Source organism: Neovison vison, chromosome X (genome assembly GCF_020171115.1).
Source record: "Neovison vison isolate M4711 chromosome X, ASM_NN_V1, whole genome shotgun sequence".
NCBI classification, from domain to species: domain Eukaryota; kingdom Metazoa; phylum Chordata; class Mammalia; order Carnivora; family Mustelidae; genus Neogale; species Neogale vison.
Window position 1 is genome coordinate 25,679,162 of NC_058105.1, and position 27,791 is coordinate 25,706,952.

General features: G+C 36.9%; 1 protein-coding gene across 1 annotated transcript in view; it reads left to right on the top strand.

Annotated features, from left to right (window-relative positions):
* Positions 1-27,791, top strand: part of TENM1 (teneurin transmembrane protein 1) — a 792,472-nt gene that overhangs the window by 499,460 nt on the left and 265,221 nt on the right. The window contains exon 8 of the mRNA XM_044235713.1: positions 11,836-11,988. Within this exon, the coding sequence (XP_044091648.1) occupies positions 11,836-11,988 (153 nt within the window). The remainder of the gene's footprint in view (positions 1-11,835; positions 11,989-27,791) is intronic.

Genomic DNA, 27,791 nt, shown 5'->3' on the forward strand with positions numbered 1-27,791 from the left:
ACCCAAAATCTACATCTTCCAAACCTCAGTGATCATGATGATGGAGGAAAGGAAATGAGCAGCTTTGGGAAATGTTGGTGGGGAAAGGAGAGAGAAGAATGTCTGTTCTAAATTAAGTCCAGGGTTTAGAATTGGGAAATCTCATGAATTTTTTTTTCTGTTTTCATTTTATTCTGCTATGCAGCTATGTGAGGATGGCTACTGAAATTCTCTTAGAAACCTCGGTCCCTCTACGTTGCTCTCACCAGAAAAAGGTTTTGGAACGGCTAGCTTGAGGGGAGAATTAAGCAGGTGTAAAAATAATAATGACTAACTCTTACTGAGCATTTATTACATGCCGGGCATTTTTCTGGGTACCTTACATGTATGGACTATTATCATGCAAATTTAATGGTGAGACACAGGGATTAAGTAATTTGCCCAAGTGTAGCAGAGCTGGGATTTGAAACAAGATACCTTCTCTCCAGAGTCCTTGCCCTTAACTACCACATGACAACTGTCTCCCTTTAGATAGACTGTAAGCTCTGGGAAGCCAGGGTTTTTTCTGACCAAGCCATTACTGTTGTATTCTCAGAACCTACGACAGTGTGTAACACATAGTAATCAGCTGATAAATAATTACTGCATGAAAGGAAAGGAAGCCTTGATGATCCTGGTAATGAATCAAGCCCAAACATTGGTGACTTTTCCAGAAGTCAGCTGTCCTGGTGCCACCTCAGAAAACCCAGAACAAACTGGGTCATTATAATCTCCTGCACTTTATTCTCTGTTTTTTACCCCATCTGATCAAATTGTGTAAGGCAGCTATAGTTTTCTACCACTCATCTGTCTTCCATCCTCCCATTTTTATCTCCTGACTCCCCAACTTCATACAAGCCCTGCTCTTTAATGCTAACTCTGAATAATCAGGTAATGCAAACTCAAGTATTAAAATCTCAACATCTAAAAGTTTGCAGAATAACACATACCGTGTATCTGTCTCTGATGACATGATGAAAATCCAAAAAGTGAGTTTTAAAGCATCACCTCTCATGGGTTGATGACATAAATATTGAATATATCTCCATTTTATAATTTAAATACATCCAGAGCAAATAGTAAGATGAGGAGAGAGCTTCGGTATGGGTCTGTTTCTTATTCTCCATATTCACTGGTTTCATCTGGATCTTTTATAAGAAGTATTATTACAAATACGTATTTGCGTATTATTACAAATACGCCCTCAAGCCAGTCGTCGGTAATGATGAAGTAACAGGCAGTAATTTGGACCATAGCACAAGGGAGAATTTGCTGAGCAGAAAATGAAGTAAAATGGAAAGAAAAAGAAAATTTTAAAGAAGAATGAAAAAGTGCTGATTCATGGCCAGATGAATACTTTTGCTGCATTATTCATTAAATGATTCTTTTTGAAAGAATTTATCCCGTCATTATGCCACTGATTCCTCCTGACTCCACAAAGCAAATAATAATATAAAGGTAAGACAGACTTGAGTTATGGAGAGCACTTATTGGTGCTGTGACTTGAGATGAAAACACTAAATAATTGTGTCTGTCTGATAAGGAATACACAGATGGGCCTGTTATGCAACTGCAAATGGAGATCATATATTACACCTGTGATAAGGTACCCAAATAGACGTGTTATTTATAAATATTGCTGCAGCCTGGGGATGGAAAATATAAAATACATAGTAAATGAAAGTTTTAAGATAATATAATATAGAACTAGGATATTAAAATGATTTATTACTTTGATAGAATCTTCTCTAGCCACTAACCTGGATATAAAACTAGAACCGTACTAAATCCAAAAAGGAAAAAAAAATAATGTCTGCTGCAATACAGAATAATTTATTTCATTTAGAAAAGGAGAAGTAGGGGTTCAAACATGTGGCTCAGCAAGAAAGGTGTCCTTGGTGCCTCTGGTTTACCGCCTCAATTTTTTCTTCATTTGGCATTGAGTTTTACTGTTTCACCATAGCAGGTTTGCAAAATGTGGTTTGTAAACCGAATCAAGGAAGAGGGATTTTTTCTTTTCTTTCTTTCTTTTCTTTTCCTTTCTTTTTTTTTTTTTACTTCTTTTGTTTAAATCAGTGAAGTCCTTTCTTTCAAAGGAAGTCTTACCCAGCCCCAACACAACAGCTTTTCAGGCTTCCAAAAATGTTTGAGAGGAATCTCAAAGCCATTTTGACTCCATTCAGATTACTTTGAAAAGGAACAGTTACGTATGTTTTATTTATGCCCACGAGGTAGTACAAGCACAAATAATATTTTTAGTAGAAAATGTATATGTATAACCCTAGGAAAAAAAGAAAACGTGAATGAAACTTGCTGAAGCAAACGGAAGCCACCATAAACAAACACGCATTGCTTACTTTATTTAGTTCTTCAAAAATGCTTCTCTGAAAACTAATGGTTTTCCATCTTGCATGCAATCTGGTTATTACCTGGATAAAACCAAGATCTGAAGGTAATTTATCAAAGGACTATAGTTCACTCGTATACCAATTTGATGTTCAATATAATGAAAATGGGATTTATTTTAAGATAGAAAGGTAACCTGGTTTCTGTAATATTAGCAGTCACTGCATTTAATTCAAGTAGCCTTTATTTCTGCAGTGATGTTCCTTATTACGGAAGCATCTAGCATCACATAATGTCCACTGAACTATTGGTCTGCTGAAATGGCTTCCCCTAGGAGTTAACTTGAAAGCCTGAAGTCATCAGGGGTCACCATCTGGATAATGTACTTGGCATATTTTTCAGGAAGGGAACTGTTCAGCATACAAGTAGATCTATAGCCTGACAAGCTTTGGAAGTAAAGTGCAAAAGCAGTATCATTCTCTAGCCTGAAGGAACATGAAGCAAGATAAGTGAGGGAACCAGTGGAGGAAGAATGGCTGAAAGAAAGGAAAAACAAATTATCTTGAAAAATATCACATACTTTTATCTTGGCAGGATTTGAAACTTATGACTTCATCTATTATGGGCAGGATTTTGTTTGTGAGACAGATTTCAAACTTTCTAAATAGGTTATTTAGTAGAATTAGAAGGTAACACCAAAAAATTCTTGCAACAAATAAACCTTTCTTAGCTGAATACGTGTACCTTTTGAGATGTAAGGTGAATTCCTTGAAAGCAAACTTAGAGTGCAGTTTCAAGGTTTACTTGTGTATTTAGTATCAAATCCAAATTTATCTTGTTATTAAGTGGGTTTTAGTATTACCTAGAAGAGAGTGGACACAAAATACCAAAAGATACAGAATAACATGAAAGGTTTCATATGTCCTGACAGTACCATTGTTAGAGGTATTACAATAGATTTAACTGCCAAAAGAGAGTTCTTCCAAACACCCACATTTTTCTCGTTCAGATATTCTGAGGATAATTTTTGAGACCAGTAGATTTCAAATTATGTCTTTGGAATTTGGGGGCAACTCTTTTAGAACCTCAATCTCTTTCAATCAAGAGTTCTGTTTTATCTGTTTTATGTGTTTGGGGTTGTCCTTATTTAATTGCTGAATTGCTCTTCTGCTTTAAATTGTTCCAAAAAGTTTTGTTTTAGACAGAAGATACTAATACAAGAGAATGAAAAAACCAATGCATCTATTCATTCAGCTTTAAAAAAAAAAAAAAGGTTTGTTGGGGGTGGAGGGCATCTGGGTGGTGCAGTTGGTAAAGTGTCCAACTCTTGGTTTCAGCTCAGGTCGTGATCTCACCATCCTGAGATCAAGCCCCAAGTGGGGCTGCTCAGAGTCTCCTGGAGATTCTCTCTTTCCCTCTCCCTCTGCCCTTCCTCAACATGCACTCTCTCCTCTCTAAAACAAATAAATAAATCTTTAAAAAATAATGAAAAATTAAAAAGTTTTGTTGGGGGCACCTGGATGGCTCAGTCAATTAGGCATCTGCCTTCAGCTTGGGTCATGATCCCAAGGTCCCTGCTTAGCAGGGACCCTGCTTCTCCCTCTGCCTGATGCTCTCTCTCCCTCTAACAAATAAATAAAATCTTAAAAGGAAAAGAAGGTTTGTTGAGCACCTAGTATTTTTTATTATATAACACAACATGAATACGTTATCATTGTAAAAGATTCTAAAATTACTATGAAAATGTTGAAGTCCCAGCTCCCCATTGTAAAGATCAACGATTTGGGGGTATGATCCTTCCAGTTCTCTCTGTATGCATTTATATATAAAGAGATACTTTTTTTTAACTTAAACAGGATCATCAGATATGCATTGTTCTACAGTGTTTTTTATACAAAACCTAGAGCTCTTTTCATGTCAGTACGTGTAGGTCAACCAGGGGTGTGTTGATGTTTGACAACAAGCTCTCTGTGGAAAAAAAAAAGATTTGCAATGTTTTCTGGTTCCTGGAATGTTCATAAACCCACCATGGGTGATTTCAACTACCAACATGAAGTCATTGAAGGTGGAATTGGGAAGACATGTGCACAGTTGGCTCTTATAAACCAGTATAAGCTTGCTACAGCACACCACTGAATCAGTTCTTTTTTTCTTTTTAGGCTTTTTATTTTGAAATAAATTTAGACTTACAGAAAAGTGAGCAGATGTAGCTCTGAATTGCTGTATACCTGTCACTCAGCTGCCAGTATTAACATCTTGCATAACCATAGTACAATTATTAAAAGTAAGAGATTAACATTGGTGTGATGCTATTAACTCAAGAGTTTAATACTGGTTTCTCCAGTTTTTCCTTTTTTTTTTTTTTTTCCTGTTCCAGGATCCTATCTAGGATCCCACATTGCATTTAATTGTCATGTCTCCTTCAATCTGACAGTCTCTTGAGATCAGTCCTTTTAATTCTTACATAAGATTTCATAGCTTGGATATATCATCTTCTCAGAGATGGATGTAATTGGTGGTGCTTTTTTTTTTTCTTAACTATATTAACAAAGCCATTATGTTAACAATGTTAGGTTGAATTCCCTTGTACATACTCCTTCGTACACAACCGTGATTATTTCTTTAGTAGATTCCTGGAAGTTGAATTCCTTGGTCAAGGAATATTCCCAATTTAAATTTTGATTGTTATCACAAAATTGTTTTCTAAAGGTCCTTTACCGCTTTATAGTCGCATCAGAAGTATGTAAGTAGAGTACCTCCTGACTACCAGGCACCGAGTTTAGGACCAGGGATAGAAAAACAAAGACATAGACCCTTCCCTTTGAATGCTTTCATAATAATGAGGTAGACATATCAATGGATAGCTTCGATATAATGTGATAGATCCCATCTCTTTGTGAAATGTTCTAGATAGGCAAGATCAACATTGGCCAATACAAATACAAAGCAAACCACATGTGTAATTTAAAATTTCACAGTAGCCACATTCAATATGTGAAAAAAAAGTTGGGATTAATTAAAATTCTTATTAAATTGAATATATATCTAAAATATTGTCATTTCAATATGTAGTTACTATAGCAATTATTTATTGGATATATTCTATTTTTTCTTTTATATTAAGGCTTCAATTCTGACTAGCCATATTTCAGATGTTTGGCAGACACATGTGCAAGTGGCCACCATGCTGGACAGTACAGACCTAGGTCATTCAGCACTGATTTCCTACTTCTACTTCTGAAGCACTCCTATGGTCTCTCCCAGAGGGGAATATTTTTGCCTTTTGAAGGGAAATGGAATGAAGAAGCAGTATCAATTATAAATATTAATAGAGACCATCAGTCTTACTTAAGAGAAAAAGACCAACGTTCCAACAGAGAGTACAGAGAAGTGACTGCAAAGAGACTCGGAGCTTTCAGCCTAGAGAAATGTGCAAGTTAAGAAGAGCTTATTCTCCCAAAGTTAGCCTGCCTTGAGATCCAAGGTGCTTGATTGAGTTTGGTGATCAGGCATGATGAGATACTCCATTTGTTACCTTTGTAATACATTTATAATTTCAGAGTGTAGCTTTGTGCAATTGGATAAACCAAAAAGGATAATAATTATAAAATGTACAAGACTCAACTCTAAGGAATATTTGTTAGAGGAGCATTAAGGACTGCCATTCTTAATAAGCTGAAAAGACATTATTCCTGGAATATCTGAATAGGCATATACATTCTTTCTTGCCATTGAATTTCAGTAAAGTGCAGTGATACGGTACTGGTAATCCTGGAGAGATCTGGGTCATGTCAATCTTTACTCACTGAGGATGTATATTTTTATATATGTCTTTAGGAAAAATAACTTTGACTTTGGGCCAGGAGTACTTCGATTAGACCTACTATAACCAGCATTGCTCATTTGGAGGTGGATGTTCCAGTATGGGTGATTTTAGTTATATTACTTTCTATTAACTTATAAAGTTTATGAGTGGCCAGTTTGTGAAGTTGGTTAGAACACAGAGATAGTACAATCATGGGTGCAATTCCTCAGTTAAAAAGTTTTCCTACCACTCTTCTTCTTGACTGAGCTCCATTCATACTAGGATCCTTAGTGTTCCTCACACATTCCCCAAAAAGCTTAAGGGTTTTGTGTAATTGCTATTCCTTCCTCCTGGAAGGTTCTTCAACTAAATATTCATATGACTTCACTCCATTCAAAACTTGGTTCAAATATTACCTCCTCTGAGCCTTCTTTGTTTCCACACAGCTATATTATATTAATTATAGCATATTTTTATTCATTGTCTACATGTCTAAACCCACCACCCTCTCATATGAGTTCTGGGAAGGTAGAGATTTTATAAAAAATTTCATTCACTGCTATAAACTTAGAAAAACAGTGCCTGGTGCAAGTAGGCACTCAAAAAAATATTTGTTGAATCAATCTATAATATAATTTAATACTGTCTGTTCATTACCAGCTATACCCTTAATTCTAACAGTTGGTTTATAATGTCTATACTTGGTTTTGGGAGACTTGCCTCAAAATGTGGCTATAAATACATAGCATAGATCTGATTGGAGATCCACTAGAAGCTGAAGACTCTGTATCTTCATCCTGCATCCAAGGCTGATGTGCCATCAGTGTGTCCTGGTGAGGCTGCATTGGCTGTTCATTTCCGAATCCCTGTTGATCTGCCAGTACCTATGGTGTCCTGGCTGTTAAATATTTTTTTTGCCTTTGCATGTATTTCCAATGTTTCCAATGTGCCAGGATATGCTTTGAAGATATTTGTTGAATGAATTAATAAATACATCCCCTATAGAAAGTACTGCTGTATCTTTCCAGTGATGTATGGGTATGTCCCAAAGATCAATATAATTTAATTTTATTGGTCTTAATATGAACAAAACATTATTTCTGATAAAACACAAAGACTGGAGTTATGTAGTTACCTTAGTCTACCTGCACATACGTTTTGACTTCCTTTCTCAAATCAACAGAGGAAAGTTCATTTTGGAGGAGAGGAAGGACTATGTGGTTTTTCTTTGGTACCCATAGTCTATAGCAAGTAAGTTAACTTGCATTATGTATTCATACAAATATACATTACAAATAGCTTCTTGCCTGTAAAGGACAAAGTAAACTCAAAAAATTATAAAGGTTCACTGCCCTGAAAGGGTGTTCTACTAAATGTGCCCACACCTCTCTATCTGTCTTGATTGGCTGGAAGCAGCCTAATTCATTCTGTGGTGAAAAATTAATCCTTGCCTTATTATTTTGAAGTGATTCTCAGCACATGGCTGAGAATTTTTTCTGTCATTTTTGAGTGCCCTCAGGAAACTGGCTTAACTTAAAGTGTATAAAATATCCCCCTTGAACTTTAAAATGAAAACTACTATGCCTTTTGTTCCTTATGGTCAATCTAATTTCACAAAAGTAACTGAACCAAGGGAATCCAACACATTTTCAATATGGCTTCTAACATCCGTCATATTCACATTATTGGGGAACAGAGTAGATAAAATTTTCTTAAAAAAATAATAAGCCTCTTTAAAGGAGAATGTTAAACTAACCATACTTTGAGTCTTTTGCCATACTGTACCTGACTCAGTACCACTATCATTTGAGTTTCAAGGGTTTCCAGTAATTGCAAGAGAAATTCATCAGGCAACACTGGCCTTAATCCAAAGAAAAGGATAGAAAGCAATTAAATGCTTAAAAGTTTTAAAGATAAATTAGAAGGTAGGTGTTAGAAATCTCTAGCTCCAACCAAAAGTGGATGAATGATTTTTAAATAGGCTATCTGACTAGCTTTCCTGTTCTCAGTTGCAAATCCATATACTGTATGTGAGTATCAGACATACAAATTAGCCCCTTTCACTCTGCCTAGGAACATAAAGGAAAAGGTTAGTGGGTCAAGAGCAGATACCCCCTTTTGGTAAGATTTGGTTGATGTTTAAAATTGCAATGAGAAAACAGATAAAAGGATTTCCAGAGCTTCTGTCCTAGTTATTGTTTTCTTCCAACATTATCTGCCCTCAGTGACCTCATTCACTCTCACAATGTCAGCTGTTGCCTCTGTGCATACATGATTCCACAGTCTTGTTCTAACTTTAATACTTCATCAGAACTTCAAACCTCCAAAGCTCCTAGGTCAAACATGACTGTCTGGATAGCCCATTGGCGGGTGGAACCCAGCACCTCCAAAGATGAATTCATTATATTTCTCCCAGCACCCCACACTGCCACAAACCAAGTAGTCATCAATCAACAGCTAGTTCAACTAGTCATCATTTAACAAACACATCTCCAGCACCAGTTATCTGTAGCTAGTGTTGGGCTAAGTGCAGAATCCCTTAACTCTATTAAATCACTGCCCCATGCTTTCAGTTACTCAGGCTCAAAACCTAAACCTTGGATTTCTCCTTTTCCCTCATTTTTTTCTATTCTTGCCCCCAGAATATTCACATGTGTACATGAGCACACAGGTGCACACACACAAACACACACACACACACACACACACACACACACAACACAACTAGCTGCCAAACCCTGAGATGACATTTATGCCATTTCTCCTTAAGGAATCGCTTTCTTTGCACTCCCACTGCCACTGCCCTAATTGAGACGCTCATTATTTCTCACCTTGATTATTGCAATGCCATCCCAATTTGTGTGCCTGCCAAATCCTTAGGCCTCCAATTCGTTGTTCTCCACACTAGTATTGGATTTATCTTTCCGCAAAGGGTGCTCTGATGATACCATTTCTTTACCTAGAAACCATCAGTGCTCCCCATTGCTATCAAATTAATCTTCCTAAAGAAAACTGATCATAACACTCATTTGCTCAGAAAATAGCAATGCCTCCCTGCTGCCTAATAAATTGAATCCAAATATCTAAGTGTGGCATTCAGCGTCCTCTACAATATGGCCCTAATCCTCCCTTTGAGCCTTAACTTCCACTACCATCTATGCGTAACTATACTCTAGCCAACCCCAGCAATTTCCTTTGCCTCAAATGCATGTTGTGCTTTACAATGTCATATTTTCTTCAAGCTGACCCCTCACCCTACCCATTGCTGTCATCTGTCAGAGCCCTACACATTTTTCAAGGTTCATCTCAAATCCTACCTCGTTAAAGCATCCCTGATCAGCCAAGCCAATTTTAATCTGTTGTTCCTTTAAACCACATCTTTTTTTTTAAGTTTTTATTTTAATTCTGGTTAGTTAACATGCATTGTATTGTGAGTTTCAGGTGTACAATTTAGAGATGCGACACTTCCATACAACAGTCCATAATCATCACAAGTGCCCTCCTTAATCCCCATTACCTGTCTGACCCATTCCACGACCACCACCACCTCCTCTCTGGTAATCATCAGAGAGTCTATACCTTGAGTATAAAACAATTAAGTTTTTCAGATATGTGTTCTCTAGAATTTAGAGTCTGTTTCTTGGTTTGCCTCCCTCTCTTTTTTCCCCTTCGCTCATTTGTTTTATTTCTTAAATTCCACGTATGTGTGAAATCATATGGTATTGGGCTTTCTCTGATTTATTTGCTCAGCATTATACCCTCTAGCTCTGTCCATATCTTTGCGAATGGCAAGATTTCATTCTTTTTTATGGCTGAGTAATATTTCACCATGTATATATATATCTCACATCTCCTTTATCCATTCATCAGTCGATGGATACTTGGGCTATTTCCATAATTTGGCTATTGTTGATAATTCTGTTTTAAACCTGGGGTTGCATGTATCCCTTTGAATTAATGTTTTTGTATTCTTTGGGTAAATAACCCAGTACTGCAATTGCTAGATTGTAGGGTTCTATTTTTAACTTATTGAGGAAACTCCATACTGTTTTCCAGAGTGGCTTCCCCAGTTTGCTTTCCCACCAACAGTGTAAGAGGATTCCTCTTTCTCCACCTCCTCACCAACATCTATTATCTCTTGTGTTGTTGATTTTAGCCATGCTGACAGGTGTGAGGTGGTATTTTATTCCTGGGTTGCAAGGGTGGTTCAGTATTCACAAACCAATCAATGAGATACACCACATTAATAAAAGGATAAGAATCATATGCCCAATGTAATAGATACAGAAAAAATCATCAGACTAAGTACAACATCCATTCATAATAAAAACACTCAACAAAGTAGATTTAGAGGGAACATACCTCAACATAATAAAGGCCATATATGGATACCCACACCTAACATCATCCTCAGTGAGGAGAAACAGCTTTTCCCCTACAGTCAGGAACAAGACAGGGATGTCCACTCTCACCACTGTTATTTAACATATAGAACTGAAAGTTTTAGCCACAGCAATTGAAAAATAAACCACTTCTTTTCTTCTTAAAAAATATTTTGTAAGGCATTTTATTTGAAACTAGAGAATAAACCATTTCTTTTCAAACAAAAATTCTCTTCCCCCAGATGGCAAACACTGCCCATTTTCATTGTAAAATGTATCAACAATACATAAATCCTAAAGAAGGAAATGAAAATCCTCCATAACCTCCATGTTGTGAACATGTTGCTATATATCCTCCTAGCCCTCTCTCTCCCCAGACATCAACACATCTACACACACACACACATATTATAGATCATTCTATTCATACTGTTCAGTAGCCTGATGTTTTTCATTTGATGCATCATAATTATTCCCATGCCAGTTCATAATCTTCTGTATCATGATTTAATAGCAGTGTAACCTTGTACTATTTGTAATACCAGCTATTTCATTAATTTCCTTCTGATGAATATTTAGATTCATCATAACTTTCTACTAATTTTTAAGTGTTACAATAGATAGCTTTTTAGTTTGTACACATTCATAATTAACTCATAGAAATGGAATTGTAGGCTAAAAGGGTAAGCCAAATTTTAAGGTTTTTTGATAAATGATGCTACGTTACCTTCCACAAGGGTGGGTGTTTTCTTTTAATGCTCTCATGAAGAGTATATGAGAGTGCCCACTACACTCTGATCAACACAGGTATTTTTTAATCTGGTAACAACTGAGCCTGTACTGTGTCAGTTATGCTGCATTATAGTAATTTTACACTTGTATTCTTCCAACTCCTACCCTAATAGGCATCTATAGTTTAACATCTGCAGTAGCTATCATGGGACCTTATGCATACCAGGCACTCAGGAAACTGGCTTAGTGAAGGCCTACCATGTTCTCATAATTGCCTGTCCACCATCACTCTGCAGTTTCCATATACAAAGTAGAGTTCCATGACCAAGGGAAATGAGAAGGGATAACAGTGTTGAAGACCAGCATCTAATCCCATTGTGGTTGCTTCACTAATGTCCCAATGTCTATCACTGGGATAGCTAGAGCCTCCAAGCTGCTTGGCCCAGCTAAAAGAAAACTGGTCATGGCATTTTTAGGTGGAAAGAGACAGCTGGTTTGGAGACTTCCTCAGCAAGTCTGGAATAAGTTCATGTATGGCTTGTTTTCTTGCAGCAGTACATTTGTTCGGCCTGACTTGGCAGTTGCAACCAGTTGAAGGACAGCTCTATGAAAATGGAGTTAGCAAAGGGAACAGAGGGACCGAATCCGTGGATACTACTTACTCTCCAATTGGAGGAAAAGTTTCCGATAAATCAGAGAAAAAAGGTACAGTGATCAAAATGACTGATTTATTGATTATTGATTACTTTTCTTCTAATTCGGTTATTAGAACCAAAGCTGGGATGGTTTCACTTCACATTAAATTTCATGATCACTCGAAAGAAATACTCTACGTGGACAGAATAAATACATGTAAATGTCTTATGAAAGCAAATTTTCCTTTCTCTAGTGCCTTGAGTATAAACCAATTAAACTTTTCAAATATGTAGGCAATTTTGAAAATAGATAAATATTTACAGGATGGAGGTTTCAATACAATGGAAATTGCATTTCACATATAACTACCCTGAAGCAACATGGGATTTTGATTAAGTTCGCTGTGTCCAAGCCTAACATTTATATATAACATTTTACAAAGGGTATATGGAAATTTCTTCTGTTTATAATAAGAAAAAGCCTTTTATGCTTAATATAAGGGTGAATGTTTATGTCAAAGTGGGGGAACATGACTTTTTTTCTAGTGGGGAACATGAATTCTTTGCAGTTGGAAAAAATAAAAAGTACTCTGAGTACTGAATTGTTCAATTTAACCAATGTAAGCTTGAGCTACCTGACTTATTTACAATAAATGTCACATACCAGCACTCCCAACATCTTCACATTGAATGATCTGAGTCTCAATATACAAGTATTGAAAATAGCTGGAAGTTTCTATTCTAATTTCTCTAGAAATAGGATTCAGCACACAGGGACTCAATGTAAAATTTCAGGATGTCAATTCCAAAAGCAGAAATTGAAAACGGAACATAGAGCACAATCCTAAATATTTTTAGGAGATCACATTCAAACAGATGAATGAATGAATGACCCAAACCCTACCCTCAAGAAACTTAAAATCTTATGGGGTAATAAGACTGTCTTACTTTGGCTGATGAGTTGCAAACAAGATATTTTGTTTTGTAACTGCTCGAGTTACTAATCTTTACTTGTGTTTCTAGTTTCTTTTGGGGGTTATTGGTAGGGTGTGCTGTTTGGTTTTTGCTTGCTTTTGAAAATATAATTCTGCTTTGGTCTATGCTTCAGTAAAACTCATGCTTAGGTTTCAGGAAAACATTATGATTTGTCCTAGTTTTTGATTCACAATGCAGCTTGCTTTATGTCCTCGTTTAGAAATACTGTCTCTAGCCTGGGCTGACCTTTCCCAGCAATTCCATTGTTGCTGCTGAGACGGGCTGAGGGTCAGAGATGACAGAGGAAAGGGTCTGAGTACACTTGGACTCTGGCTTTTTCTCTCTTATCTTCTTTCCCACTCTTTGATTCCTTTATATGTGCAAGCGCAAGAGCCACCATTTGGTGCCTAGGGGTTTCTTGCCATTCACACTTGAAATTCATGAGTTATCTGTTTGAGGAAAATAAAACATGCAAGACAGAAGGTCACTACATAGTCGTTACCAGAGCATATTCATTTGTTTACTCTAATTCAGACATCTGTAATTCCTTTCCACAAAGTACCGTTGACCCTTGAATAACATGGGTTTGAATTGCCCAGGTCCTCTACAGATTTTTTTCAATAAATACAACACAGGGCTGGAAATGTATTTTCTCCTCTTTATGATTTTCTTAATAACATTTATTTCCTCTAGGTTACTTTATTGTAGGAAAACAGTATATATTACATGTAACATATGAAATCCATGTTAATCAACTGTTTGTATTACTGGTAAGGCTTCAAGTTAAGTTTTCGGGGAGTCACAAGTTATACGAGGATTATTTGACTGCATGGGGTTAAGAGGGAGGAGATGGCTATACCTAACCCCAGTGTTGTCCAGGGGTTAGCTGGAGTTTTCTGATGACTGGAATTTTTTGCATAATTAACCATGTGCCAAGAATTATTCCGGACCCTTCACATGTATTATATCATGAAGGTAACATTACGGACCTCATTTTCCAAATAAAGAAACAGAGGCCCAGAGAGGTTAAGTAACTTGCCCAAGGTCACAAAGCTAGAAACTGGCAATCTGATTTCAGAGATTTTCTCTACCCTGTACAGAAATTCACACACGAAACGTATATGAAAACCACAAAAGTCACTTTACCTAATGAAAGCAAAGCCCCAGAGTCTATTCATGATGGCTTTTAGAGAAATTCTATACAGCTATATTTTAATATGTTGTAACAAGTTTCATAAATGAAAAAACGTTTTTAAGTTTCTGCTCAATTATAACAACAAACAGGCTGAACAATTCCAATTTAATACTTTATGAGGAAAAATTATTAAGGATTGATGCCATATATACCAACTTGTTATCTTAAACTGATTTTTTGTGGCAGTCTGAACAAAACCTTAACTGTAACTGCACATCATGGTTCTGCTGTATTAGGTCTTTACTGCATATCACTCACCGAGTAAAAACATAGCTCCTGTTTTATAATGCCATGTGTACACTAAACCAAACCTTGCAGAAGATGAAATATACCTAAAAGGATATTTTCAACTGGTCAGCTGTATCCCGTTATGATTTTCTAGACATCACATACCCCATAAATACAGTTGTAGAAGCTTGTCTTAATGATCTTGTATGCATTAAAATACAAAACCAAAAAACAAATAATCCTTTTTTACATTGATTTCCTCACTCTCCTAGAGGACTGGACATTGTAGGGCTGTGGTTAAGATCCTAGACTGTGGAGTCAGACTCATCTGGCTTTGAACACTGTGTCATTTCCTGGCTCTCAAGCCTCAGGCAATGAGTTGATACAACCTTGCTGAACTAATATCCTCTTCTGCAACACAAGGACGATAATAATAGTACTTGTCTCATAAGTTGGTTGGGAGGAACAAGTGAGATAATGGTTTTAGTGCACAGTGCCAGGCACCCAGTTAAAGTTAGCAGTAATTATTGGAACAAGTGATTGGAAAATTACCTTGAGTTTATTGACATCCCATTAGGTACTGTAGATCCTGCTTCAAACTGCTATCAGGTTTTCCACAAATGATGGCCTTCTTGAGATTTATGTTTTCTCTTCTCAAAGTTTGATCTCTCTTTGTTTAGCAAGTTAACATCTACTATTTCATAATCATCATTACCCTCATTGTCAAAGATGGATAAATAGAATGACACTGTAAAAAGAAAACCAAATTCTACTGGAATTGTTTCCCCATTAACAGTAGTTATATATATCCGCTTCTCCTTAGGAGACTAAAGAATTTTCTCACCATGTAGTTTTCCAAATGAAAGAAAACAGAATATTTGATTATAGACATTTAGTATGCTAATGTTTTATTTTTGAAATGTACTTGAATAATTTGAATTTAATTTCAAAAAGAAGACATAAGTCACAATCACATATTGGAATCTGCCAGAAAAGCCAGCTGTCAGTTGTTCAATAAACATTTATAGAATTGAAAACATTATACTAAAACAGCCCCTACTACCTTAGAAGTTTATAAACTAGTCATAACTCTTTCTCTTTAATGCACATTATGTAACAACTACTTTAAACAGAGCAAGGGACAGAAAAAAGTAAAAGGCTTACTCCCAGACCTGAGTCACATAACATCCATAAATTGAACTAAATATAATTACAGTGTAATTTAGCAGCTAATATGGAATGTTAAAATCTGAAACATTATCAAATCCAAAGTCTTTGTTTAAAGATGAAGAAACTGAGGTCCAAAAGGGTCAAGAACCAGAGAGAAATCTGAACCAGAACAGAGGACATTTGGTTGTACCTCTTCTGTTTTCTCATCTGTTATTGAAATAATGTAACACAGACTAAACATATAAATGGCTAAAGAGGTTTTCTAAGGAAGTGTCAAAGGCAAAAACTGAATAGGTAGGGAAATTAATTTTATTCAGGCTATTGCAATAGGGAAAGCATTCCAGATCTGGAAGAGCAGAGTGTCTGAGCAAAGTGGATTTTGCCTTAGACTTTTCTAGGAGTACTGGATAAGGAACATGTGGGATGATTTACAGCTGGGGTTGTCTTGTACTCAGAAGTCTCAGTCAGTCAACTGACCAGGAAATGTTTATATCCGCATCTAGCTAGTTGAAGGAGAACAAATAGTTCTGATCTCAGGTAATTATTTATGAGGCAAAGAATAGGCAATTGGAGGGTCTGTATCTGGTCTTTCAGCAGGCTCCAGCAAAAGGGGAAATGTCATTCTTTGGCGTTGTTACAGGTCAACATAGGAGTCTTCTGCAGTTCTTATGGGATCCATGACAAAGGGTAGACAGAAAGCCATATCTAATAAGTCATAGGGGAAAGAGCTTTTAATAAGGTTATTTTTGTTTTTTGTTTGTTGGCTTTGCAGTAAGCCATGTCCTAAAACATAAAAGAGTGAGAAGGTTTTGGAAGACAAAAGTTTGGGTAGATTTCTTACCCAGCAGTTTTCCAGGAGCATAGGGCTCAGGTGAAGTCCAACATTGTCATCCGTCATCTGAATAAGGAAGAAGTTTATCGGGTAGTGGATGGTACTAAATTCTTGTAGGTTAGATGCCAAAATAGAGCATGGGAACAAAAAGAGTGGATGGGGAGACAGAGCTAAAGGATACTCAAGTCCACCTTTATCTCCTTTATAATTTTTGCAAAAGTCTGTCCTGGGGAAAAGTGGCATTTCTCTTAAATTCATTCTACAAGATCTATCTCCACAAAGTTGAAGGGGGAAGAAAAGGTACTTTCTAGTTCAATGTCTGCTGAATATATGACCTTAGAAACAACATATAGCTGATTGACATGACACAGCGTACAGCCTGTCTTGAAGATGCGTTAGCCTAGACCAAGCAATGACTAGAGCTCTTCATCTCTCTGGGCTCGGGTTTATCTGAAAAAGGAGGGAGTTGGCTTTGTCCGGGTTGAAAAATAATTTTCCCTCTAACCTTCTAGTTTCTAGGCTGAGGCACCCACCCACCCCTGCTGTAATAATAATAATTTTTAAAAAAACAGATTAACAGGAAGGAGAAAAACCAGTTTAATAACATGTTTGTGCTCTGCATACTCAGGAAAGACCCAGGAAAACAGAGTAACTCCTGGAATGGCCCAGGCCGCCACCTTACATACTATCTCTAGCTCAAGACAAAAGCTGTCAGGGGCGGGGAGGGAAGCCAGTTATATGAGGCTGTCAGACAAAGCACAGTGAGCTGGAGTATGGCTGCTAGACAGAGTGAAGTCCTTTTTTCCACTGATGAGTTTCTAGAGATTTAGACACATCATCTTCCTGGTACAGAGAGGGAAACACCCTTACACATGTCAATTTCCCTTATAAATGTAAATGTCCCCTTACCAAAGGACCTTCTACATGGTTTTTCTGTCTGCCATTTCTTCAGGATGATCCTTACATCAAAGAATCATATTGTGGGGTGTAAATTCTGCTCTCCTTCAGCTTTAAAACTTTTAAGGAGTGGAGGAGGGATAGTAGGCAGGGAAACACATTTTGCAAATTATACCTTACCTGCAAAGCACAAATTAAAAAAAAAAAAAAAAAACAGATAAAAGCCACATCTCTCCAGATAAAATGGGAGGGGGGGTCAGATTCCTGCCGCAATTCCCCCTGCGTTCCCCTTTCCTTTCTTTGCTCTCCATTCTCCTCCCAGTTGCTAATGCTTTGACAAACAAGGGGTGATGCTCTGTGGGACTGGCTTGTCTCTAAGGTCCCCTCCAGCTGTGTACATTAGGAGTCAGTGAATTCGAATTCTGCAGTTAGGGAAGAACAATTAGCCCTTCCAAATAAAAGTGGACCTATTTTTGCAAAAGGCATGTATAACTCCTGGAAAATGGTTGAAATGTATGTCTGTAAAATGTGCCAGCCACGTTGCCATTTAAATTTACTTGCCGAGAATTCTGTTGTAATTCAAATAATTAATTCCCAGTTTTCTGCCTTATAAGTTTGGATTTCTGACATGTATGTAACAATAACAGTCTGCACTTAGAGAACATTTACAATTTCAAAATACTTTAATGTCTTTCATCCACATAACAGTTTTATGCTGTAGCAGCTATTGTTACCCTTGTTTTACACTTGAGAAAGGAAAACACAAGAAGGTTAAGAGACTTGGCTTGCATAATAGATACAACTACAGGCACAGCTGAAAAGAGGATCTAGTCTTTTAATGTTAGCTCAAGACCCTTCTTTGAGCCTCTTCTTTTAAAACTTCTTTTCTCAAGGCCAGTTGTTTAAGTAACAGCTGTCTTGATTAAAAATCTGCATGCATGTGGCGAAATGTATATCTTTTCTGTAAGAGTTCTTAGACCTGGATTCAGCAAGACTTCCTCCTCATCAAAACAGAACACATACCCCTTTGGGATTCAAAGTTAACAACCCAAATGTACCTTTCATGACCTCCTTTCATTGTAGACCTAGCTGGAGAGGGGTGTGTGTGTGTGTGTATGTGTGTGTGTGTGTGTGTGTGTGTGTGTGTGTTGATTGTTTTTGTTTTTGTTTTGTTGCTTTGTTGTGGTGGTGTTTTGTCGAGTTTTACCTGTGGCATATTTATATTGGAGGCAATTTATTCAATGACAGTTGTGGACCTTAAATAAAATGTTGAATTTCAGATTTACTTGTAGTTTCACTGACATTTATTTCACAGACCCAGCCAGTAGGTAAAGATTCATTTTGTGGTACAAAAGTAAAGAACTGCACCAACCCCACCCAGGTAATCACTGTGCGTTCGGATGGAACACAGTCCTGCAGTATAATTCTGTGGTTCTTCAATATTGGTTCATAGGACATGTGGATATTAAAATGCACTCAGCTGCCCTTTGAGTCAACCCATAGTTTTGATATCTTTTACTTAAAGGATATTAGAGCCCAGGACATTGTGGTAGAATTGGGAATAATTCATATAAGTACAACAAACCACATGAATAAAATAGTAGTAATGCACTAACAAAGACAACAATGTTGGGAGCGTAACATTATTATTTTTAAAGATTGATGGCAAATTACAGTAAATGTTTCCTATAATGCTATATAGATGTTTCTCTAATACAAGGTTTCAGGGGGTCCAGCTAGAGTGCTGCAGCTTGTTTTCAACTATATTAAATCACTTTATCAATATACTTCAGTTTTAACAAAAGCTTTTCTAAAGCATACTGGAAACCTGACTTCTAAAACAGATTTATGGAAAGGGTTCACTAGGCTAAAAGGCAAACTTATTTACAGTATAAAAAATTCATGTTAAATGTTCTTGGTCATATATGTTTAATGTTTCCTTGTTTCATTTTAATCCTTACTTTACTTTGTTTGTTTGTTTGTTTGTTTGTTTAACTAATAGACACCTTTCCTGTGGAATGTATCTCCTTCGTGGTCCCTCTAGCCTAACAGTATACATCTGACAGGGGCGCTGCTGGTGTGCTGTGGGATGGCATGGGGATCCTCCTGGAATAGCCCTTCAAAAGCTAGGGGATCTGCCCAGAACATCTTTATACCATCACAGTTTTTTGAGAGAAACCGTGCATTGTAGAAATTTACCAGCCATGTGTGTTCCTAATTCTGTTGAGTATCTGTTTATATCTTACGGCTATATTATTTTTGGAGGAAGTTCAAACTTCTACTAGCTTTTGCATGAAGTGAAAGGTAATTCTCATATGTAAAATTTGCTTTGAAAACAAAATCTTAGAGTTCCAGGGTTGAATGCACAAGTCTGCATTTCCCTTTGCGTAACTTCGGCAATCCCATAGATAATAATCACATATCCTTTCTTGGCCTCCACCTTTCTAATACCATGAGACCTTGGTTTTACTTCTGAACTCTCCTTGTAACTGTATTTCCCTCGGTCGTTTTACTTGCCTTTTCCTATGTCCATTATATATCCTACCGAAGGTATGAGAACTGCACACAGATACCATAGTCCCATTGCCAGTGGCTCAGAGAGTGGGAAGAATAAAAGCAAAAAGTTAGATTGTAGGAGAAATGATTCTTGACCTCCCCAACCTCCAGTATCAAGGGAAGAAAAATGAAATGTTACTGTTTACAAGCATACGAGTTCATGATTTTTAGTGCTATGTGAGTCAAGATGCTATTTTAACTGTACCAAGTACCATGGAATGCTCACGAATGAAGCAGAAGACATAGCTTTTGCCCTTGAGAAAATCCTATTCAGCAGGAAAGCTGGAGAAAGCACGAATACATGCACACACAATGCAAAATAACATGCAACCAACTGGTGTACAGAAATAGAAATAAGATGGTTAGGTGATTAAGAGGCTTAAAAGACAAAAGATGAAAAGATGATTGTTTATTATAGAAGTAGTTTGAGCTGGGCCTTGAGAAACCAGAAAAATCAATCCAAGTTGACCTTAAAGAGCGCATATTTAGGAGAATGGACTAATAGAGTAGTGGGGGGAAATGCAGATGGTAATAGCCTGTGGTAAATGGATAATGAAGCAGTAGAGGCAGCAGATGGAGACAGCTGGGCAAAGAAAGGAAGGAGATAAATAGTATGATAGCTAGATGAAGGGGCAGTTGGGTCATTTTAGTTGTTGTTGTTTTGTTTTGTTTTGTTTTTAAGAAAGACTTGTGCTTGTTTGAAGACAAAGAATAAGAAACCAGTAAAGAGGGAGACATTGAGAATGCCAGTAAGAAAAGAGAGAGTGAAGGGTCCGAAGTCTGGACAGAAGAGAAGGAAGGAGCCTCAGAGAGAAACTGGGACACGGAATTTTATGGCACACTGAGTATGAGAGAGGCATATTGATATTGTGAAAATGAGAGGTAGGAGTTCCAAAAGAGGACCCATAGATGTTTGTGTCTTGTTCCATAGAGGCTACTATCGTTCCGAATTTCATATTACTGTTGTTGTCATCGTTATTTTAAGATTTTATTTATTTATTTGAGACAGAGAGTGTGAAAGAGAGAGCATGAGTCGGGCGAGCAGCAGAGGGAGAGGGAGAAGCAGACTCCCTGCTGAGCAGGGAACCCAACACGGGCTTGATTCTAGGACCCTGAGATCATGACCTGAGCTGAAGGCAGACACTTCACTGACTCAGCCACCCAGGCGCCCCAGTATTGTTGTTACTATGTGTTATGAGTTTTGCTTGGGAGATGTTTTAATTTGATATTATTGAATATTTTCCGAGTTCCTTAAAGATAGAAGTTAAAAGCGATAGCAAATACAACAACCCCTGAAAACTGGTGCCTCTGCGGGCTGCTTCTTTTTCCCAGAGCCTGGCACAAGAAGTTGTACAAACCCCTTATTACTCTCAACTATGGGATAGGTGGGTTTTAATGTAATCGCCTTTATGAAATGCCCGGAAGGTAGATGTCAAGACTTTAGACAGCCATGACTGCCCTGTCCTTTGGGGATTTACATTCTAAGATACAAAAGGGGGTGCTGGATAAATTGAGCCATAACTAGCCCAGTGTTACTCTGACATTGTTTAAAAATACAGACAATGGGCATCCTTGCTGTGTGCTATCAATGACATATTCCAAAATACTGGGCAGGAGACAATTCATCAGATATCAGGTATCAGATAACCATCTAAAACCACTTGGAAACACATCAGAACTCTTGGACAGGTCATGATAGTTTGTGTGTATATGTGTCTGCAGGCTCTACATACCAATTTAGAACTTAGAACCATATCTTTTGGAACAACTTTAATGAGCTATATTTTACATACTATATAATTCCCAATTTAAAGTATACAACTGAGGGGCGCCTGGTTGGCTCAGGGGGTTAAGCCTCTGCCTTCGGCTCAAGTCATGGTCCTGGCATCGAGCCCCGCATCAGGCTCTCTGCTCAGCAGGGAGCCTGCTTCCCCCTCTTGCTCTGCCTGCCTCTCTGCCTACTTGTGATCTCTCTCTGTCAAATAAATAAATAAAATATTTTAAAAATAATAAAGTATACAATTCAGGAATTCTTAGCATATTCAGAGTTGTGTAACCATCATGGTTATTTAATTCTAGAATATTTTCATCACACTGAAAAGAAACCTCATAGGCATTGGTAGTTACCCGATATTCCCACTTCTCCCCAGCCCCTGGCAACCACTAATCTATTTCCTGTCTTTATAGATTTACCTACATATACGTTTTATATAAATGGAATCATATAATATGTATTCTTTTGCATCTGGCTTTTTTCAGTTAACTTAATGTTTTCAAAGTTTGTCCATGTTGTGGCATGTATTGATACTTCATTCCTTTTTATGGTTGAATAATATTCCACTGTGTGAGTATACCATATTTTGTTTATCTAGTCATCAATTGATGGACCTTTTGTGGATTTTCACTTTTTTTGCTATTATAAATAATGCTGCTATAAGCATTCATGTACAAGTTTTTATTAGAACACCTGTTTTCAGTTTTTAAGAGGCCAAAGTTAAAAGGGTGCCAATTTCTCCACATTAGTCAACACCTTTATTGTCTATCATTTTTATTTTAGCTATCTTAGTAGGTATGAAGTGGTATCTCATTGTGTTTTTAACTTGCATGTCCTTGATGGCTAATGAAGTTGAGCCTCTTTTCCTGTGCTTATTGGCCATTTGTATTTCCTCTATGGAGAAATGTCTATTTGGATCCTTGGCCCATTTTTTAATTGGTTTATTTGGATTTTTACTGGTCAGTTTGTAAGTCTCCTTAATGTATTCTAGATACAAACCTCTTTTCTAATATATGATTTGCAAACATTTTCTCCCATTCTCTAGGCAGTCTCTTCACTTTCTTGATGGTGTCTTCTGAGGCACAAAAGTTTTTAATTTTGATGTTTCATATTATGTGCTTTTGATATCATATTTAAGAAACTACTGCCAAACCCCAGGTCACAAAGAATTATGCCTGTGATTTCTGCCTGAGAATTTTACAGGTTTAGTTCTTAAATGTAGATATTTGGTCCATTTTGAGTTAATTTTTATATATGGTGTTGAGGGAGTGGTTCAACTTCACTCTTGCTTATGGATATCCACTCGTCCATCACCACTGGTTGAAAGGCTATTCTTTCCCCCATTGAATTGCCTTGGTGCCTTTGTTGAAATTCGGTTGACCATAAATGTGATGTTTAATTTCTTGACTCTCAATTCTATTCTATTGATCTCTATGTCTATCATGATACCAGTACCATTACTGTAGTTTTGTAATAAGTTTTGAAATCAGGAAGTGTTTTCCTTTTTTTTTTTTTTTAAGAGTGCTTTAGTTGTTCTGGGTTCCTTGAATTTCCGGGTGAATTTTAGCACAGCTAGTGTGTTTCTGGAAAATGGGAGTTAGAATTTTGATATGCATTGCATTGACTCTGTAGATCGGTTTAGGAAGTATTGCCATTTTAATAACAGTAAATCTTGTAATCCATGAATATGGATGTTTCCATTTATTTAGACCTTCTTTAATTTCTTTCAGTGATGTTTTGTTTTTCTCAGTATACGAGTCTTGCAATTTTTTTTGCATTTTTTAAAATTTACTTACTTTTTGTTTATTTTCAGTATAACAATATTCATTATTTTTGCACCACACCCAGTGCTCCATGCAATCCGTGCCCTCTCTAATACCCACCACCTGGTTCCCCCAACCTCTCACCCCCTGTCCCTTCAAAACCCTCGGGTTGTTTTTCAGAGTCCATAGTCTCTCATGGTTCACCTCCCCTTCCAATTTACCCAAATTCCCTACTCCTCTCTAACGCCCCTTGTCCTCCATGCTATTTGTTATGCTCCACAAATAAGTGAAACCATATGATAATTGACTCTCTCTGCTTGACTTATTTCACTCAGCACAATCTCTTCCAGTCCTGTCCATGTTGCTACGAAAGTTGGGTATTCATCCTTTCTGATGAATACATGTGTCTTGCAACATTTTTTTAAAAAGATTTGTTTATTTATTTTAGAGAGGGAGAGAAAGTGTGCAAGCCAGTGTAAGCTGGGGGTGGGGAGGGGCAGTGGGAGAAGGAAAGAATCTTCAGGCAGACTCCCCACTGAACATGGAGCCAAATGTGGGGCTCCATCCCATGACCCCAATATCATGACCTGAGTTGAAACCAAAAGTTGGACACTCACCCGACTGAACCACTCAGCTGTCCCAACTTGCAGCTTTTTTTGTTAAATTTATCCCAAGTTTTAACATTCTTTTTGATGATATTATAAGTGGAAATCATTTCTTTAATTTCATTTTTTGTCTTTTCATTGCATGGTCCATATTTATTCATTAGCATTTGAAAATTTTTTCTTGCTAGTGGCAATATTATTTTCTTTTAAGGAGGTATTTTATACCATATTGACCATGACTCTGAGTCATTGATTAAATATGTAAAAATGTGATGATAAATTTGAGTTTTATATCCATTCAAGTTTTCACCAAAGAAATTCAGAGAGATTGACTACTTCGTATACCATTGGTAATAATCCACAGACTGAGATTCTACAAACAATTTGTGTTTCAGTGTATGAGATTGTATATCACATCAGGAGAGCCTGAAATTTGGAAACTAATGTTTGTGAATATTACTTAGTGGTCATTATAACACACCAGAAGAGCTGTGAAATTTTTTAAAAAAATTTAACAAAGTGGAAATCCTTATGGCAGAACTTCAAGAAATACTTCTAAAAAGATAATTAAGTCTTTTAAACAACAATATGTTCAACAAACAGATATACAGGGTCAAAATGCAATTCAAAATTTGTCTTTTAATTAATGGTGACATTTAAACAATACCATTTCACTTCTGTCTGAGAAGATGTATGTAATACTAGATGAGGTATTGTATTGGCACATGAAGTCTTTCAGTGTCTGGATGTAATTGTTTACACTTACACACTCATGTATTTCTCAAATGTAATATTTGCTAATGGACTTTTCCACACAATCAGCGATCTATTATCAGTGTCAGGAAGGCAGGAGTATTTTATGTCTAAACATATTTTATTCACAGTTAATTCCCAAAGGTCTTCGTGTGATGTTTCAGTTCTTTTTCCCACTAAACCTGATACCAAAATGTCAAAGTAAATGATCAACATTACTAAATAAATTACCAAGATTACTATTTTATTAATTCATCCAAACAATATTTACCAAGTGCCTACCATGTACCAGGTTCATTCTTCCTTTTCTTTTTCCTGCATACTCCTCAGTTATAGAACCGATATAAAAAGCATGTGTAATATACAATCTAGAAAATCTGTCCCTGAAGAACTGAGAGTTGAATACATATTTTTCTTCAATAGTTTATGTAAAGAAAAGTATACAAGGCTACTTAGATGGGAAGGGTAGAATAGGTTTTCACTGTCCCCTTTATATCTCTTTGCAGCTTTTAATCACAGGAATTAGGGGTTCATTTCACCTCTCCATTTTGTCCCAAGCACTGAAATTTTAAATTTCATAATGCTTTTCAAACTATGAACCGATTATTACGTTTGAAGGAACAAAAGGGAGGTGGTACTTATGCCATGAGACACACACTAGGATTAATTCAGGTGAATGACCATTCCAAAGGTATTTGTTGCTGTCTTCTGAGGATTTTGAACGTGCTATAGGGTGAGGTGAAGGGCAAATATGATCTTAATCTTAATATGATCTTAATCTTAAATATGATCTTTTCATTCCTTTGGACAACATCCCCTTCAGTTAATTAAAGCCAGTATCTTGAAAATAAATAAATAAAGCCAGTATCTTCTTAGCTTAGATACATTTTATGTATCTATCTATGTAACTTGCAAGTCCCTTACAAGACTGCTAAGACTGCCGTTACGGACAATACCACAGCCTTTAACCTGGTCATTTTTACATGAGGACCTGATATGAGAATCTTTTTAACGACCGCATGTCAGTATCATCTACTCATGTTTCACTGAGTTTTGTGCAGGATCATTAAATCCGGTCTAGCTACATTAAGTAGAAAAAAATAAATACATGTCTATGTCCAGCAGAGCGCTACTTACCCCTGTCTTATAAGGACAGTTTTGTTAATAATTATGTTCTTAGTATTCAGGTATGTGTCTGAGTCTAGAGATAATGAGGGCTTGGTTCCATTGCACACAGTGTCTGTCACCAATTCCAGGCCTCTATATTTACCTGCCAGGTAGCTTGACCTTTTCCTTTTAAACTAAGCAACTGTCAGTTAGCTTGCCATCCTTCCACATGGCCTATCTGCCATTGGTTTTTACCACTCAGCAGTTGATGCCTGTGTTGCAAGCTATAAAGAGAGTGTTTAGCTCAAACTAAATTGGGGGATATTGGTGGGTATTGATATGAGCCGTGGCTCTTCCTCTTGCATTTCTGCAAGGGAGTGTTCTGCTACTGGAGAATACGGTCTTCCTGGGCCTTTCGATATGCTGTAGCAATCTAAGTGATTAAATGACATTAAAACATTCACGTTACAGAATCCGGACCTTTGTGCTATACTTTAGCCCTGCTGCTAACCCTTTGCAAATGAGGGATCAGGGACCATTTTAAGTCTGGCCAAAACTATTCCACTTCCTTATCCTGGCACAGAATGTCTTCCTGAAATCACGTTCCATATCGTGGAATCCACATGCGTTTTCTCTGCATGCCATTTTCTTCTCTTTAGTTTTCCCCTTTGAGCTACATTAAGAAAAAAATGAAATAGTAAATTAACTAAGAACACTACATTGTAACCCGTAACAAAATTTGAGAGAAGACAAAATGGAGCAGGCTATTTAGCGATGTAGATTGCTAGCAGGGAGACGTCCCCCTTTCTGATACACTCGATGTTAAAGGTTAGAGGCTGAGAAATTTTCCATCTGCAAGCTGTGAGAATTTCTCTTTAGCACCAAATTGCGGCAACTCGCTTGCTATGCTATTTTTATTTAAATTATAGTCCACATGTTCATTCATGTTGTCATGTCTCTTCATCTATCTTGTTTTAATTGTGATGCAGGCTTTCAAAGGGTAAGACCATCTTTTAAAATCATTTTTATAAATGACTTAGTATATATGCTTCAGATATTTACTAATGCTAGTAACCAGGAAGCTCCAACAACACAACTTCACGAGTTTCTTTTGATTTAGTGAATAACATTTAAGTAGCCTCATTATGCAGTATATGATGCTATAAAGTGCAGAAGGAAGACATGGTGTAGCATTTGGTAAGGCTTGTATATAAAGGTTAATGTCCATCAGCCAGTTTTGCCCTGATTTTTTAAAATGACAGTGTCTGCATTCATTAAAGGCTATTTGTAGCACTTTTAAAATAGTGTTTGTTGAACATAATTTTAAATTATTTTATGTTCATAAGAGTGTTTGAACAACCAAATGATGCATTTTAAGAAGTGATAAGATTCGCTGATTGAGGACAGCGATTGAACAAACTGAACATTAGGTCGAGAACGGAAGTATCCACATAAACACAGTCTGTTAATTGTCTGCTCTTTGAAGACATCTGTCAGCTCCAGGACCTTAGGAGTTAAATGCATAATCAATCCTTTGGGGACAAGACCATTCTGTCTGACATAGGAAAAAGTAACTTTCAGTGAAAAATAAGGTCCTCGGTTGGTCATTTATCATCTCAAAGGGCATATTTTATTATAAATGTCAATTCCACAAAATTATGTGTCCTGTAATACATAATTATGTTCAAAATTGCATTTGAAATCTATTATTAACAGTTAACAGTGAACATTCTTAAAATAGTTATTACTCTTGGCCTTAACACAAAAAGCAATAATGGAGGCATTTTAGGGAGTTAAAAGCTAGAAGGCATTGGCCTCTGAATAAAGCCACTGCAGGTGTGTTTCTTAATGGGCTGTTAATTTTATAGCAAGTGAACACAAAGGACAGAGACCATGTGTGTTTTTAAACTGTGTTTGGTGTGGAGAAAGAGTTGATGGCTGAAAAATATAAAGGCAGTATGAAATGAGACCAAATTGGATTTTCCCTCTTGAAGTATGATCCTTGTGGCTTAAAACCA